General features: G+C 45.3%; 1 protein-coding gene across 3 annotated transcripts in view; it reads right to left on the bottom strand.

Moving 5' to 3' along the window:
* TRABD2B (TraB domain containing 2B) overlaps nt 1–13869 on the bottom strand; it is a 415969-nt gene that overhangs the window by 179918 nt on the left and 222182 nt on the right. For all 3 annotated transcript variants that reach the window (XR_012669737.1, XM_048862035.2, XM_075131863.1), the window contains exon 3: nt 1222–1368. Coding sequence is in view for 2 of the 3 variants with exons in the window: in XM_048862035.2 (XP_048717992.2) it covers nt 1222–1368 (147 nt within the window). In the remaining variant the exon portion in view is untranslated. The remainder of the gene's footprint in view (nt 1–1221; nt 1369–13869) is intronic.

Genomic DNA, 13869 nt, shown 5'->3' with positions numbered 1-13869 from the left:
TGATAATACATAGCTCTTATATGGTGCTTTTCATCCATAGATCTCAAAACACTTCACCAAGGAAGGCCGTCTCATTATCCCCATTGTGCAGATGGGGAAACTGAGGCACAAAGAGGGGCAGTGATTTGCCCAAGTTCACCCAGCCAGTGGCAGAGCCAGGACTAAAAGGTCCTCTTCAGTCCCAGTCCAGTGCCCGATTTTCTAAGTCGCCCTGCATCAGAGCAGCAGTAGATGATGTCCTAAGAAATATCCTGTCTCCACACAGTTAACAGAGAGAAAGAAATTAACATACACATATAAAACCAGCACACTCTCTCAGAGTTTGCCACCAGCCATCAGCTGGTCTGCAAAGGAGGATCCAGCTACACTGAAAGTCTTTATTAGCACCAGATAACTAAGATCAGCACAGACTGGAGAGCTGCAACAGACACATATAATATGTTTGGATTATGGCATGTTTGAGAAGTTATTTAGCCTTGTAGCCTATTTACATAAGGTTCACTCCATCTTTTGTTTGGACACATTCCTAGCAAAGCTTTTCAGTTGTCATCCCCCCTCCGCCAAGCATGCATAAAGCAACTCAAAGGTAAAACCCATTCTCTCCCCGGACAAATGAGAGACATGTGGAGAACTAAAAAGGAGCAAAAGGAACAGAAAAACGAGAAGGGCGGGGTGAGGAAAGATGAAGGTTATGGTCAAGGGGCTGGAGCGGGACTCACAAAATCAGGATTATTTTCCTTGCTCTGCTACAGGCTCCCTATGTGGCCTCGGGCAAGTACTGCTGGGTGCCTCTGTTTTCCTCTCTGTACAATGGAATCCGTCTCTACCTTACAGGGGGGTGGTGAGGATGGGCCCATAACTACCCTGATAGGGTGCAAAGCCCTTTCCTGAACACAGCTGGCATACTTTAACCCTTCGATTTTGCAGAGGATGCGAGGTTGAAAACTAGATACAGATTTTTAAGTCCCGGGAATGTTCAACCTGTCCCGTTATAGAGACAGGGACGATTTCAGAAATTAGATACTAATCTGGGATTTGATTTCAAACACGCCACAGTATAGGGAGTGTTTGGACCAAGGGTTCTCGTAGGGTAGCACCTCTACTTAAAATCTTAAGGCCGGGCATTCTATGACATGGGCATCGACATCATCGTCGTTACTGATACCTCTTAGCCAGTTTGCCCATCCCTAGCCTTCAGGGGCAGCTGTGAAATGGCCTTACCTGGGAAGTATCATGATTGAATATGACAGCATTCAGGTCTCCACAGTTATAATGCTTGATGAGATCTTCAGTAGTGTATGGGGCCTGCAAGCTGCCTGCTCGTAGACTTTCATGTTGTAGCAAGGTTTGGTTCAAAGCAAACAGCACCTGCACAAACACACACAATAGATATATATTGGTTGACTGAGGTCACAAGAGCATGAATGATCAGCAGAATGGAGGAGCACGGCAGAGGAACCCTTATGAGCCCCAGATGAGGCTTGTGCTTCTTGCTTCTCTTTGTCGACCCCCTCTGGCCAACCAAGGGAGTGGCTCATGAAGGAGCTACGTTTCTCCTTCGGTTTGGGGAGGGATAGTCACATGGATGCAGAGCTTAGACTAGAAAAGGAAACTGGGAAGGGTTTGGGATATGCCACCCTCCTCATCAAGGTAATAAAATATAGGCCTGCCTACAGACACGATTTCCGTGGGGCTGTGGGGCACGTGAAAAATCAAGGTGAGCCAGAGAGTTTTAGACTGCATCTGCAGTTCCCTTTACTGCAAAAGTGACAGCCTGAAAATAAGGGCAGTTCCACCATCTCTGCCCATGAACCAGCCTGAGCTGGGAGGAGCTACAGCTTCCCCACCAGCTGTTTAAAATCCAAAGCCCAAGTGAAATGGGAAACTTCTTGGTAGATGCAGTTCAGAAGCTTCTCAACATCTTTAGCAGTAAAACGCTGGTGTATTCAGGGGCACCTCTGCCTGTCATTTAATAAGTAACCTGCAAGGACCTTCAGCATCCCTCGGGAACTGGCACTTGTGAAACAGGCAGAATATACACAAAAAGGAAAGGAGGACTTGTGGCACCTTAGAGACTAACCAATTTATTTGAGCATGAGCTTTCGTGAGCTACAGCCCACTTCATCGGATGCATCACGAAAGCTCATGCTCAAATAAATTGGTTAGTCTCTAAGGTGCCACAAGTCCTCCTTTTCTTTTTGCGAATACAGACTAACATGGCTGCTACTCTGAAACCTGGCAGAATATACAATCGTGCTCTCTCTCCCCGTCCCCCGCCACCTTTCAGCTTCTCCCTCTGGCAAAATAAATGGTCGTGTCAAATTGTTACACTGTCCCAGAGGGCTAATTGAGCTCTCTCATCCCAGATCTGGAAATCCAACAGGAATGCATTAGCAGAGAAATCTAAGCAACCAGGAGCATTCATTGCTTTTGATCTTTAAATGCACAAGTATCCAAGCTGCCATGAAATAAAACACTTCCTTAAAAAAAAAGTAATTGTATACTTTTCTCTCTCTCATAAAAGGCAGTCAAGTTTAAATGAGTGATCATGTACCTATGCTCGTTAGTGATAGTCTTGGTGGTGATTTATGCTGATTACAGAACCACTGAGCATAAGCTCAGTTTTCAAAGATCCTTACAGGGAAGCCTGTTCTTGAGAAGGTCTATGAATGGTTGGAAGAATGACAACATTTGAGTAGGTGTGACTAATAGAACCTTTATTATTTATTTGCATTATCATAGTTCTTAGGCATCCCCGTCATGGATCAAGACCCTAATCTAGGGTGATTTTATAGGAGGAATTCCCATTCCTAGGAATAATTTGGCTTTATAACCCTGGTGGTTATTTTATTAAAAGTCACAGACCCTTCAGCCCTGTGTTTTCCTGCAGTTTCATCTTCTCTCATTTTTAGCATCAAGAGTATTCTTAATGGTACACACCACCACTTAGGTTGGTTCACTGGGATCTTCTCCCTGTTTTTCTTTGATTACCAGGACATAGTTTTTATCAAGTCATAGAGCAGCATCACATTTTCAGATTATGCTTTGATAATTTATGCTACATAATTCAACAAGGTGGCTGATGAAGGCATAGTTCTGAGCCCAAAAATGGGCCACCTAGTTCACAGTCAAATTGTTCTATAGCCAATAGAGAGGAAATCCCTTTAATTTTTTGCAGCCAGCTTGGAACTTTCCTATCTTGAGAAATTTTATAGAGTCTGCAAACTTTGCCACCTCACTGTTTATCCCTTTTTCTAGATCATTTATGAATATGTTGAACAGCACTGGCCCCAGTACAGATCCCTGGGGGACACCACTATTTACCTCTCTCCACTGTGAAAACTGACCATTTATTCCTACCCTTTCTTTCCTGTCTTTTAACCAGTTACCAATCCATGAGAGGACCTTCCCCTCTTATCCCATGACCCTTTACTTTGCTAAAGAGCCTTTGGTGAAGGACCTTGTTAAAGGCTTTCTGAAAGTCCAAGTACACTATATCCACTGACTGGATCACCCTGCTCCACATGTTTCTTGACCCTCCCAAAGAATTCTAGTAGATTGAGGAGGCATGATTTCCCTTTACAAAAGCCATGTTGACTCTTCCCCAACAAATTGTGTTCATGTGTGTGTCTGATAATTCTGTTCCTTACTACAGTTTCAACCAATTCACCTGGAACTGAAGTTAGGCTTACCAGCCTGTAATTGCCAGGATCACCTCTGGAGTCTTATTTTCAAAAACCGGCATTACATTGTACCAGATGACTGGAGGGTAGCTAGAGTCTGATTTAAGTGGTAGGTTACATTCCACAGTTAGTTCTGCCATTTCAAGCCTGAGTGCCTTCAGAACTGTTGAGTGAATATCATCTAGTCCTGGTGATTTATTACTCTTTAATTTATCAATTTGCTCCAAAACCACCTCATTGTGGGTCAGTTCTCCAGGTTTGCCACCGAAATAGAACAGATTCGGTGTGGGAATCTCCCTCACATTCTCTTCAGTGAAAACTGATGCAAATAATTCATTTAGCTTCTCTGCACTGGCCTTGTCTTCCTTGAGTGCTTCTTTAGCACCTTGATGGCCCAGTGGCCGCACTGATTGTTTGGTCGGCTTCCTTCTTCTCATGCACTTTTACAGCAATTTTTGTTTGTTTGTATCTTTTGCTAGTTGCCCTTCAAATTATTTTTGGCCTACCTAACTATACTTTTACATTTGGCTTGACAGAGTTTATGCTCCTTTCTATTTTCCTCAGAAGGATTGGACTTCCAATTCTTAAAAGATGTATTTTTGTCTCTAAGTGCCTCTTTTACTCTTTTGTTTAGCCATGGTGGGATTTTTTTGGGTCTCTGTTTTTTTTTTTAATCATTATTTTATTTGGAGGTATACATGTAGTTTAAACCTTTCTGGTGTTTTTAAAAACTATTTCCATGCAACTTGCAGGCATTTCCCTCTTATGCCTGTTCCTTTTAATTTCCATTGAACTTGCCACCTCATTTTGGGGTAGTTCTCTTTTTTGAAGTTAAATATTACTGCGGTGGGCTTCTTTAGTATACTCTCCCTACTCCCCCTCCTTACTCCCCCCCCCTGCAAAAGGATGTTAAATTTAGTTCCATTATGGTCGCTATTACGGATAGGTACAGCTATATTCCCTGCTTGGACCAGATCCGGTGAACCACTTAGGACTAAATGAAGCATTGCTTCTCCCCTTGTAGGTTCCAGGCCTAGCTGCTCCAAGAAGCAGTCATTAATGTTGGCTAGAAATTTTCATCTCTGCATCCCGTCCTGAGGTGACATGTACCCAGTCATTATGGGGATAGTTGAAATCCCCCATTATTACTGAATTTTCTGGTTTTGTAGCTTCTCCAATCCCTAAGCATTTCACAGTCACGATCACCATCCTGGTCTGGTGGTTGGTAGCATATTCCTATGCTTATACTCTTACTATTCAAGTATGAAATTTCTATCCTTAGATATTCTATAGTACAGTTTGAGTCATTTAAGATTTTTCCTATATTTGACTCTTTCACAGAGTGTCACTTCCTCACCAGCATGACCTACTCTGTCATTCTTATATATTTTATACCCTGGTATTACCATGTCCCTTTGATTATCATCATTTCCTCAAGTTTCTGTGTTGTCTATTATATCAATATCCTCCTTCAATATCTGGCACTCAAGTTCACACATCTTAGGATTTAGACTTCGAACATTTGTATACAAGGACTTACAAAATTTGTCAAGGTTTTAGCTGTCTGCCTTCAAGTGATGTAATTGAATGGGACTTTTTTTTTTGTTTGACAGTTTCTCTTCAGTTCCTACCTGTACTTTATCAACTTCAATCCTCTCTATTTTACTAGGAGATAGAATATCCCCTTTAATAAATCATCCCCTAACGGATGTCTCTGTCCAAGCCATGTGCTCCTCCTCACCTGTTCAGCTTTCCTCCAGTACTTAGTTTAAGAACTCCTCTATGACCTTTCTGGTTCCATTTTGATTTAGGTGGAGCCCATCTTTCCTGTATAGAACGGGCGATGGGTATAATAGGGCATGTGGCCCTCCCCTTCCCCCCTCCCCGGTTGGCTCCCCTGGCCCACCACCACTCACCACATGAATCCCGCAATGGCAGCTCGTGGTGCCAGCTATGGGCCTGGAGAACATGGCAGTGACAGGTCTTGCCCAAAGCTGTTCAGGAACTGCATTTCTGAGTGATGGGGCTCTGGGGCAGCAGGTTCCCTGTGCTGGCCAGCCAGGGAGATGCCCTGGTAGCGCATCAGAGGGCATTCGGGAAGTCACAGCTCTGGTGGATCTGGAGTGAATCCTGCCAGCTTTGACCTCAACCCAGACTCACAGCAGGGCTCAGCAGCTCCACTTTCTCCACCACTGGGTCCAAACGTTAGGTATAAGCCAGGCTCCTGCTCCCAGAGAGAGGCACCAGCCAATGGCCCTGGCTTGCAGAGCTGGGCAACAAGCCCCCCGCCCCAATGCCCAGGACCTCAGAAATCCAGCCTCAGTGCCCAGACCCCGACTGCCCAGTTGGAAAGTGAGACCCTTGCTGTCACCAGAACAAGAAGAGAGGCGGGACGCACACAGTGAGGGGGCTGAAGGAGAGGAGGGACGCACGCAGTGAGTAGCAGTGGGGGGCTGAGCGTGGGCAGGGCCGTGGGTGGAAGAGGCGGGATGGGGAGCTAGCATACCCCAGAAGAAGCTTCACATGCCACCTAGGCTATATAGGTTCATCCTTTTTCAAAAGGTTCCCCAGTTCTTAATAAACCTGAATCCCTCCTCCGAACACCATCATCTCAGCCATGCACTCAGACCCTGCAGTGCTGCCTGTCTAACTGGACCTGCGTGTGGGCCTGGAAGCACTTTAGAGAGTGCAACCATGTAAATCCTGGACTTCAATCTCTTGCCTAGCAGCCTAAATTTGGCCTCCAGGACCTCTCTCCTACCGTACTCTATGTCACTGGCACCTATACATGCCATAGAATCATAGAATATCAGGGTTGGAAGGGACCTCAGGAGGTCATCTAGTCCAACCCCCTGCTCAAAAGCAGGACCTATCCCCAATTAAATCATCCCAGCCAGGGCTTTGTCAAGCCTGACCTTAAAAACTTCTAAGGAAGGAGATTCCACCACCTCCCTAGGCAACGCATTCCAGTGTTTCACCACCCTCCTAGTGAAAAAGTTTTTCCTAATATCCAACCTAAACCTCCCCCACTGCAACTTGAGACCATTACTCCTTGTCCTGTCTTCTTCCACCACTGAGAATAGTCTAGAACCATCCTCTCTGGAACTACCTCTCAGGTAGTTGAAAGCAGCTATCAAATCCCCCCTCATTCTTCTCTTCCGCAGACTAAACAATCCCAGTTCCCTCAGCCTCTCCTCATAAGTCATGTGTTCCAGACCCCTAATCATTTTTGTTGCCCTTCGCTGGACTCTCTCCAATTTATCCACATCCTTCTTGTAGTGTGGGGCCCAAAACTGGACACAGTACTCCAGATGAGGCCTCACCAATGTCGAATAGAGGGGGACGATCATGTCCCTCGATCTGCTCGCTATGCCCCTACTTATACATCCCAAAATGCCATTGGCCTTCTTGGCAACAAGGGCACACTGCTGACTCATATCCAGCTTCTTGTCCACTATCACCCCTAGGTCCTTTTCCGCAGAACTGCTGCCTAGCCATTCGGTCCCTAGTCTGTAGCTGTGCATTGGGTTCTTCCGTCCTATGTACAGGACCCTGCACTTATCCTTATTGAACCTCATCAGATTTCTTTTGGCCCAATCCTCCAATTTGTCTAGGGCCCTCTGTATCCTATCCCTGCCCTCCAGCATATCTACCACTCCTCCCAGTTTAGTATCATCTGCAAATTTGCGGAGAGTGCAATCCACACCATCCTCCAGATCATTTATGAAGATATTGAACAAAATCGGCCCCAGGACCGACCCCTGGGGCACTCCACTTGACACCGGCTGCCAACTAGACATGGAGCCATTGATCACTACCCGTTGAGCCCAACAATCTAGCCAACTTTCTATCCACCTTATAGTGCATTCATCCAGCCCATACTTCTTTAACTTGCTGACAAGAATACTGTGGGAGACCGTGTCAAAAGCTTTGCTAAAGTCAAGATACAATACATCCACTGCTTTCCCTTCATCCACAGAACCAGTAATCTCATCATAGACGGTGATTAGATTGGTCAGGCATGACCTTCCCTTGGTGAATCCATGCTGACTGTTCCTGATCACTTTCCTCTCATGTAAGTGCTTCAGGATTGATTCTTTGAGGACCTGCTCCATGATTTTTCCGGAGACTGAAGTGAGGCTCACTAGCCTGTAGTTCCCAGGATCCTCCTTCTTCCCTTTTTTAAAGATTGGCACTACATTAGCCTTTTTCCAGTCATCCGGACTTCCCCTGTTCGCCACGAGTTTTCAAAGATAATGGCCAATGGCTCTGCAATCACAGCCGCCAGTTCCTTTAGCAACCATGAGTACCAACTCCTCTCCAGCACTGCCCAAAAGTCTATCTACATGTCTTGAGAAGTCTGAAACCTTTGCAGCTGGCAGACGATTCACCATGAAGTTCTCCTGATCATCACACATCCACTATTTCTAATAATTGAATCCCTCTGTCTCTACCTAATAACAGGGTTCCCTTCCCCAGGAGTCGTATCCTGAGTGCGAGAGGACACCATGACATTATTTAGAAGGAGGGTCCAAACTATGGGATCATTTCCCTCCACTCCAACTTGATATTCTCCTTCCCCGAGACTTTCATCCACATCAACAGTGCACAGGCTGTTAGATGAGACTTTCCAGGACAGAGCAGAGCAGTCCCACCCCCAGACTATGCACCTCTCTGTTTTTGCTCCTCCAGTTCAGCCACTCTGGTCTCAAGAACCCGTACTCTGTCTCTGAGGATCATGAGTTGCCGGCGCTAAATGCACACATATGCCACTTGTCCACAAGGCAGGCAATCATACACGCTGCATGCAATGCAATAAACTGAATAACCTCCGCTGCCAGACTTCTGCCTGCATTACTTTTACTCTTGCAGGATTTTTGTGTGTGTTCTTTCTGGGGTGGGGGTAGGATTACTGGGCTAAGTTTAGAGTATGTTTATTAGGTGTATCTGGCTCTCACACTCCCTTTCTATACTGCCTTGCCAAACTCCTCTGGTTGCTAGCTCTTCTAGTCGCTTAGGGGCTGGTTTTTAAACCCCTGTTCTCCCAGAGTTAGCCCTGCCCCCTGCTCAAGGAATCTTAAAGGGATGAGGGATCAAAGGATGGCAGGCTGCAGCCTTGTTCGGAAGCACTCAGCCTTGCCTAACAGACCCTAGGCTCAGCCCCCAGCCCGCCAAGCACACCATCAATTTCAGGTCAGCTTCATTTTCTGGTTCTCCTGAACTCGCCGAGAAACTGCAGAAGGGTGTTTGGACCTGACCCTACAAATCCTGACCCACTCCCCCAAATAAACCCATTGATTTGAAAGGAATTACTCATGCATGAGTAGGCCTAAGGGTTGCGTTTATTGACCCAGCTTTATTCACGTTTAAGACATGGAAGTCTATCCCAGGGAACACAACAGGTGTGCTCACCTGCTTAAAACCAAATGTGTGTAAACATTGACACAACTGAGTTTTTTATTTGTTTAAAAACCTGTTGCCAGTGGGTGGGTGCTTTAATTAATGGAAACATTCTTTTGTCTCTCTACACAATATAAGTTGGGTATAAAATGTGATCCTTTTAAATAATAAAAAAATACAATAACTTATATGTAGCCTTAGCAGAATGTGGGTTTTTAAATATAAAATTGACAGATATCAATGCTTATTTTTAAGCTTTTTCAATGTAAATAGTTGGCAAAATTAGGGGGTTTGAGCATTTTTTTAAATTTTTATCCATTTAAATTTCCACAGTTGTGATAGGTTACCGGTGGTTCAGACAACGGGAAGGGAGGTCAGGCAAATATTTCATGATAGTAGATGCTGAGATTCCATATGCTAATGCTTTATATGACTGTTAAAAACCAAATTGTCATCACATGTCAAAATATACAAAGCAGATATCCTTAAATCAAACTCTAAGGAGTTTTCAAGGAACATTTGTCTTACTCATGCCAATCTGTAAATTTCTATCATCATCAGTAGAAACATTCTGTTTGCGTGTTCGGTGAAATAGAAGTTTACACACCTTTACCAATAAAAATCTAATCCTGCCAAGCCTAAATATAATAACATGAAAATAAAGTTAGAGGACTAGGGTACCCATCCCCATGTGGGAAACACTCTAGTCCACACCTGAGCTGCGTTGTTAAAAATCATCAGCCTGCAGGAAGGTTTTCAGCGAAAGCATGTGGGGAAACCCTCTGCTCTCACTTCCCCATTAACATTTTTCTAAAGCTTTCATTTTTATTAGTCAAATGTTTAGAATCCACAGGAAATCCTAGGATGAGCCATTTCCTCCTTTGGCTATAGCCCTTGGGGGAAAGCGCAGAGCCTTTCAAAGGTTAAAAATCCTTTAAACCATGCTTTTCACAGCTTTTTCAAATTACGAATATGCTCAGCTTGGATTTTATGGGGCATGAAAGATGGTGACATTTAGACTGCGGGTGGGGGAAGGATTGGACTTTTTGTAGAAAAGCCGGCAGAGCAGTCGAAAGCTGTGTGGGAAGCTATAATGGGATATTAGGCCCTGGTTCTGCAAGAGGACCGACAACAGGATACAGCCCCAGCAGCTTCACTAGATACATATACAGTTGCAAAATAAAAACAAATATAAGTAAAAAGCTCCAAAATTCTTACATTTTTCTGATGTGTTGGCTATTTTGTGTTAGGATGTCGTTAACATCTAAGGAGGCTTAGAAAAGTGGTCCCCAAACTTTTGAGTGTTGCGTTCCCCCTTGCCCCTGTCCACCCCACCTGGAGCAACTCTGGAGGGGGACGGGGACGGGGTAAGGGGGCCGAGGGTGGGGTGGAGATGCAGCCGTACTGCGGTGAAGGACGGGACCTGGGCCCATGGCTGGGAGCAGAGCCATGGCCAGTGGCTGGTGCGGGGCTGCGAGAGGAGACATGCTCAGAGTCAGGATGGGGACAGGCCAGGCATGGGGCTGGAAGCTGGGGACATGTCTGGGGGTGGGACTGGAGCAGAGCTGGGGGAAGGGAGGATGCGTGGGTGGTCCCCCCAGCACCCCAGATGTTCCTCCACACCCCGCTAGTAGGGTTGTCAACTTTCTAATTGCACAAAACCAAACACCCTTGCCCTGCCCCTACCTCAGCCCTGCCCATTCTCTGAGGCCCTGTCCCCACTCACTCCAGCCCTCCTCCCTCAGTCGCTCGCTCTCCCCGACCCTCACTCGCTTTCACTGGGCTGGGGTAGGGGGTTGGAGTGTGGGAGGGAGTGAGGGCTCCAGCTGGGGGTGTGGGCTCCAGAGTGGGGCCAGAAATGAGGGGTTCAGCATGCGGGAGGGGACTCTGGGCTGGGGCGAGGGGTTAGGGTGTGGGAGGAATTGGGGATGCAGGCTCTGGGAGGGAGTTTGGGTGCAGGAGGAGGCTCAGGGCTGGGATAAGGGGTTGGGGTGTGGGAACAGGTACGGGCTCCAGCCAGCCGGCCCTTACCTCAGGCGGCTCCCGGTCAGTGGTGCAGTGGGGCTAAGGCAGGCTCCCTGCCTGCCCTGGCTCCACTCTGCTCCCGGAAGCGGCCGGTGTGCCCAGCCCCTAGGCTGAGGTGCAGCTAGGTGGCTCTGTGCTGTGCGCACTGCCCATGCCCAAAGACGCTGTTCCTGGCCAGTGGGAGCTGCAGAACCAGCGCTGGGGGTGGGGGTGGCACGCGGAGCTTCCCTGATTGCCCTTCTGCCTGGGGGCCGCAGGGACATGCTGGCCACTTCCAGGAGCTCTACGGAGCCAGGGCGCCTGCCTTAGCCCCACTGTGCTACTGACCTTAACGGCCTGGTCAGCGCTGCTGACCAGAGCAGCCAGCGTCCCTTTTCAACTGGGCTTTCTGGTCAAAAACCGAACGCCTGGCAACCCTACCCCCTAGGGGTGCACGTCCCTCACTTTGGGGACCTCTAGCTTAGAAGGATTAGATTTTTATCTGTGATGTCGGTAAATGTTGATTTCATCATACACACAGAAACCAACCAAAAAATATTTCCATCAATAATGGAAATTTACAAATAGGCCGAAAGCAGGAAAAATCCTGCTTGAGAACTTATTAGAGTTTGATTTCAGGACACTTGCTTTGTATATTTTGAAGTGGGATGTTGAAATTTGGTTTTTTAATGATAAATCTTTAATTTTGAGTCGGCAATCTTGAAATTAGTGTCTGATCTCCCCTCCCATTGTCTGATCCACCTGTAATTTCCCACAACGGTGTAAATTTACATTGATAAAAATAAAAATGCTTAAAACCCATAATTTTTCCAAAATTGTAAATGAAAAAAAGCTTAAAAATAAACATTGATATCTGTCAAAAATTACAAAAAAATAAGGTTTAATTCTGCCAAGCCTAGTTATTTTTATACACTTACAATTTTTTTTTTAAACACTGTATTGTTTTTATCATAAAATATAATGGAACTTTATTTTTTTTAATGACCCTTCAGTGCATTCTACATTTTGCTTTTGTTCTTTGTTATTTAGTTATGATCCTTGAAACTACACAGAAATTCATTTAATCATAACTCGAAACCAGAAGCAGTGCTCATCCCTTTAACAGTAGAATTCTCTGCTGACATTGAAGTCCAGCTAGTAGGATGCAGATAAACATAATGCAATAAAATACTTGACACTGCCATGGTACCAAGGATCTCAAAGTGCTTTCCAGACAATGAACTAACTGCCCCATGGCTCATAAGGTCTTGTACTATTTTTCCATTTTGCAGATGGGAAAACTGGGACTGAAAAGTTAAGTCACTCACTTAAAGTCACAGAGGGAATCAGGAACCACCATGAACCTGGAACTTCAGAGTGTCTTCTCCTGTGCTTTAAGCAGTAGAACAAGAAGCCCCTCAACAACTGAGGTCTTAATTAAGTAAAACACTTAAATACATGCTCAATTTTAAGCACATGTGGTTTTGCTGAATCAGGGCCTCAGGGCCCTGGCTTTTCAATGGTGCTCAAGACCCATAGGTTCCCATTTTGTTTTAAAGGAATTCAGAACCTTTGAAAAAAAAAATCAGGGAAGTTATTTAGGTGACCAACGTATGAAAATTTGACTTTGGGCTTTAAACATCAGTTCTTTCTGAATTATTGGATTTTTTAAAAAGGTACTATTTTATTTTTTTCAAAGCGAAAGAAGTATTTTAGACGTTATTTTTGCCTATTCATTCAACCGCACTGATCTTCCACACGTCATGGACAAAGTTACTTTTGAGTGAAGCATGAACTTTCAGACAAAAAACGAAGGGATAGGAGCTGTTGAAAAGATGAGGTTTAGATCTGAGACACGTTCCTCAGCTTTCTCTGGGTTGAGAGCAGCACCCATAGAGCTACCCAAGAGGGTCTATTGTAGGATGGAAAGTGGGTTAATAAAGCCAGGCTGACACGCACATACACAAGCCAACCAATGGTAGGACTCCCCTACACGTATATTTTTCAAGAGCCATAAACTTGACACACTCAGTCCCATAGTTCAAACCTGACAATCGTGCTGGAGTCTTTCTCCAATTCTTAGCACACTCTTTGGAGTGGATTCTATGGGCCATTTCCTTCAGGGTCAGGTTAAAGCCATTTTAAAGCCTAGATTTATTTTTTTACACTGCTTGGCTGATGTCACAAAAACAGTATCATTTCTCTTTTTTTGCTCCATCTCAACCCCGGTGACCTCTAGCCTAAATCTCTATCTCAGTTAAGTCTCCCAGAGGTGCTTAAGATTACCGAAGAACTGACTTAAAAATAAACATACTTAGAGCTGACTGCCCATAGACGGTCCCACCTCATAAATACAGCAGACAGTATTTGTTCTGGGAAGAGATGGAAAATTATGATTTGGTCTTTGGGAAAGAGCATTTTTATTCATGCGATTTATGAGCCGTATATGCATGCACTTGGGAAGCAGTTTCACCAGAACAGTACTTGGGAAGCAGTTTCCAGTTTTTTAAAGAGGCCTTTAACTGAACAAGCTCAGAAAACATTAGGTGGGCCATACGCTGCCAGACTGCGGACTTCCTACTCCAAAGGCAGAGCACCTTCCTACACCAAAAGTCTCATTAGTCCAGAGTTTAAGATGCTAGCCAGGATTTAGAAGACATGAGCTCAATTCTGCACCCTCCCACAGACTTCCTGGCTGTCCTTGAACAAATTCATTTGGGGCACGTCTACACTATTTAAAAACCTACGTTAGTGAATCCAAGCTCCCACCCAAGCCTGTACG

This window comes from Caretta caretta, chromosome 8, assembly GCF_965140235.1.
Source record: "Caretta caretta isolate rCarCar2 chromosome 8, rCarCar1.hap1, whole genome shotgun sequence".
NCBI classification, from domain to species: Eukaryota; Metazoa; Chordata; order Testudines; family Cheloniidae; genus Caretta; species Caretta caretta.
This window is presented reverse-complemented; position numbering and strand designations above follow the sequence as displayed.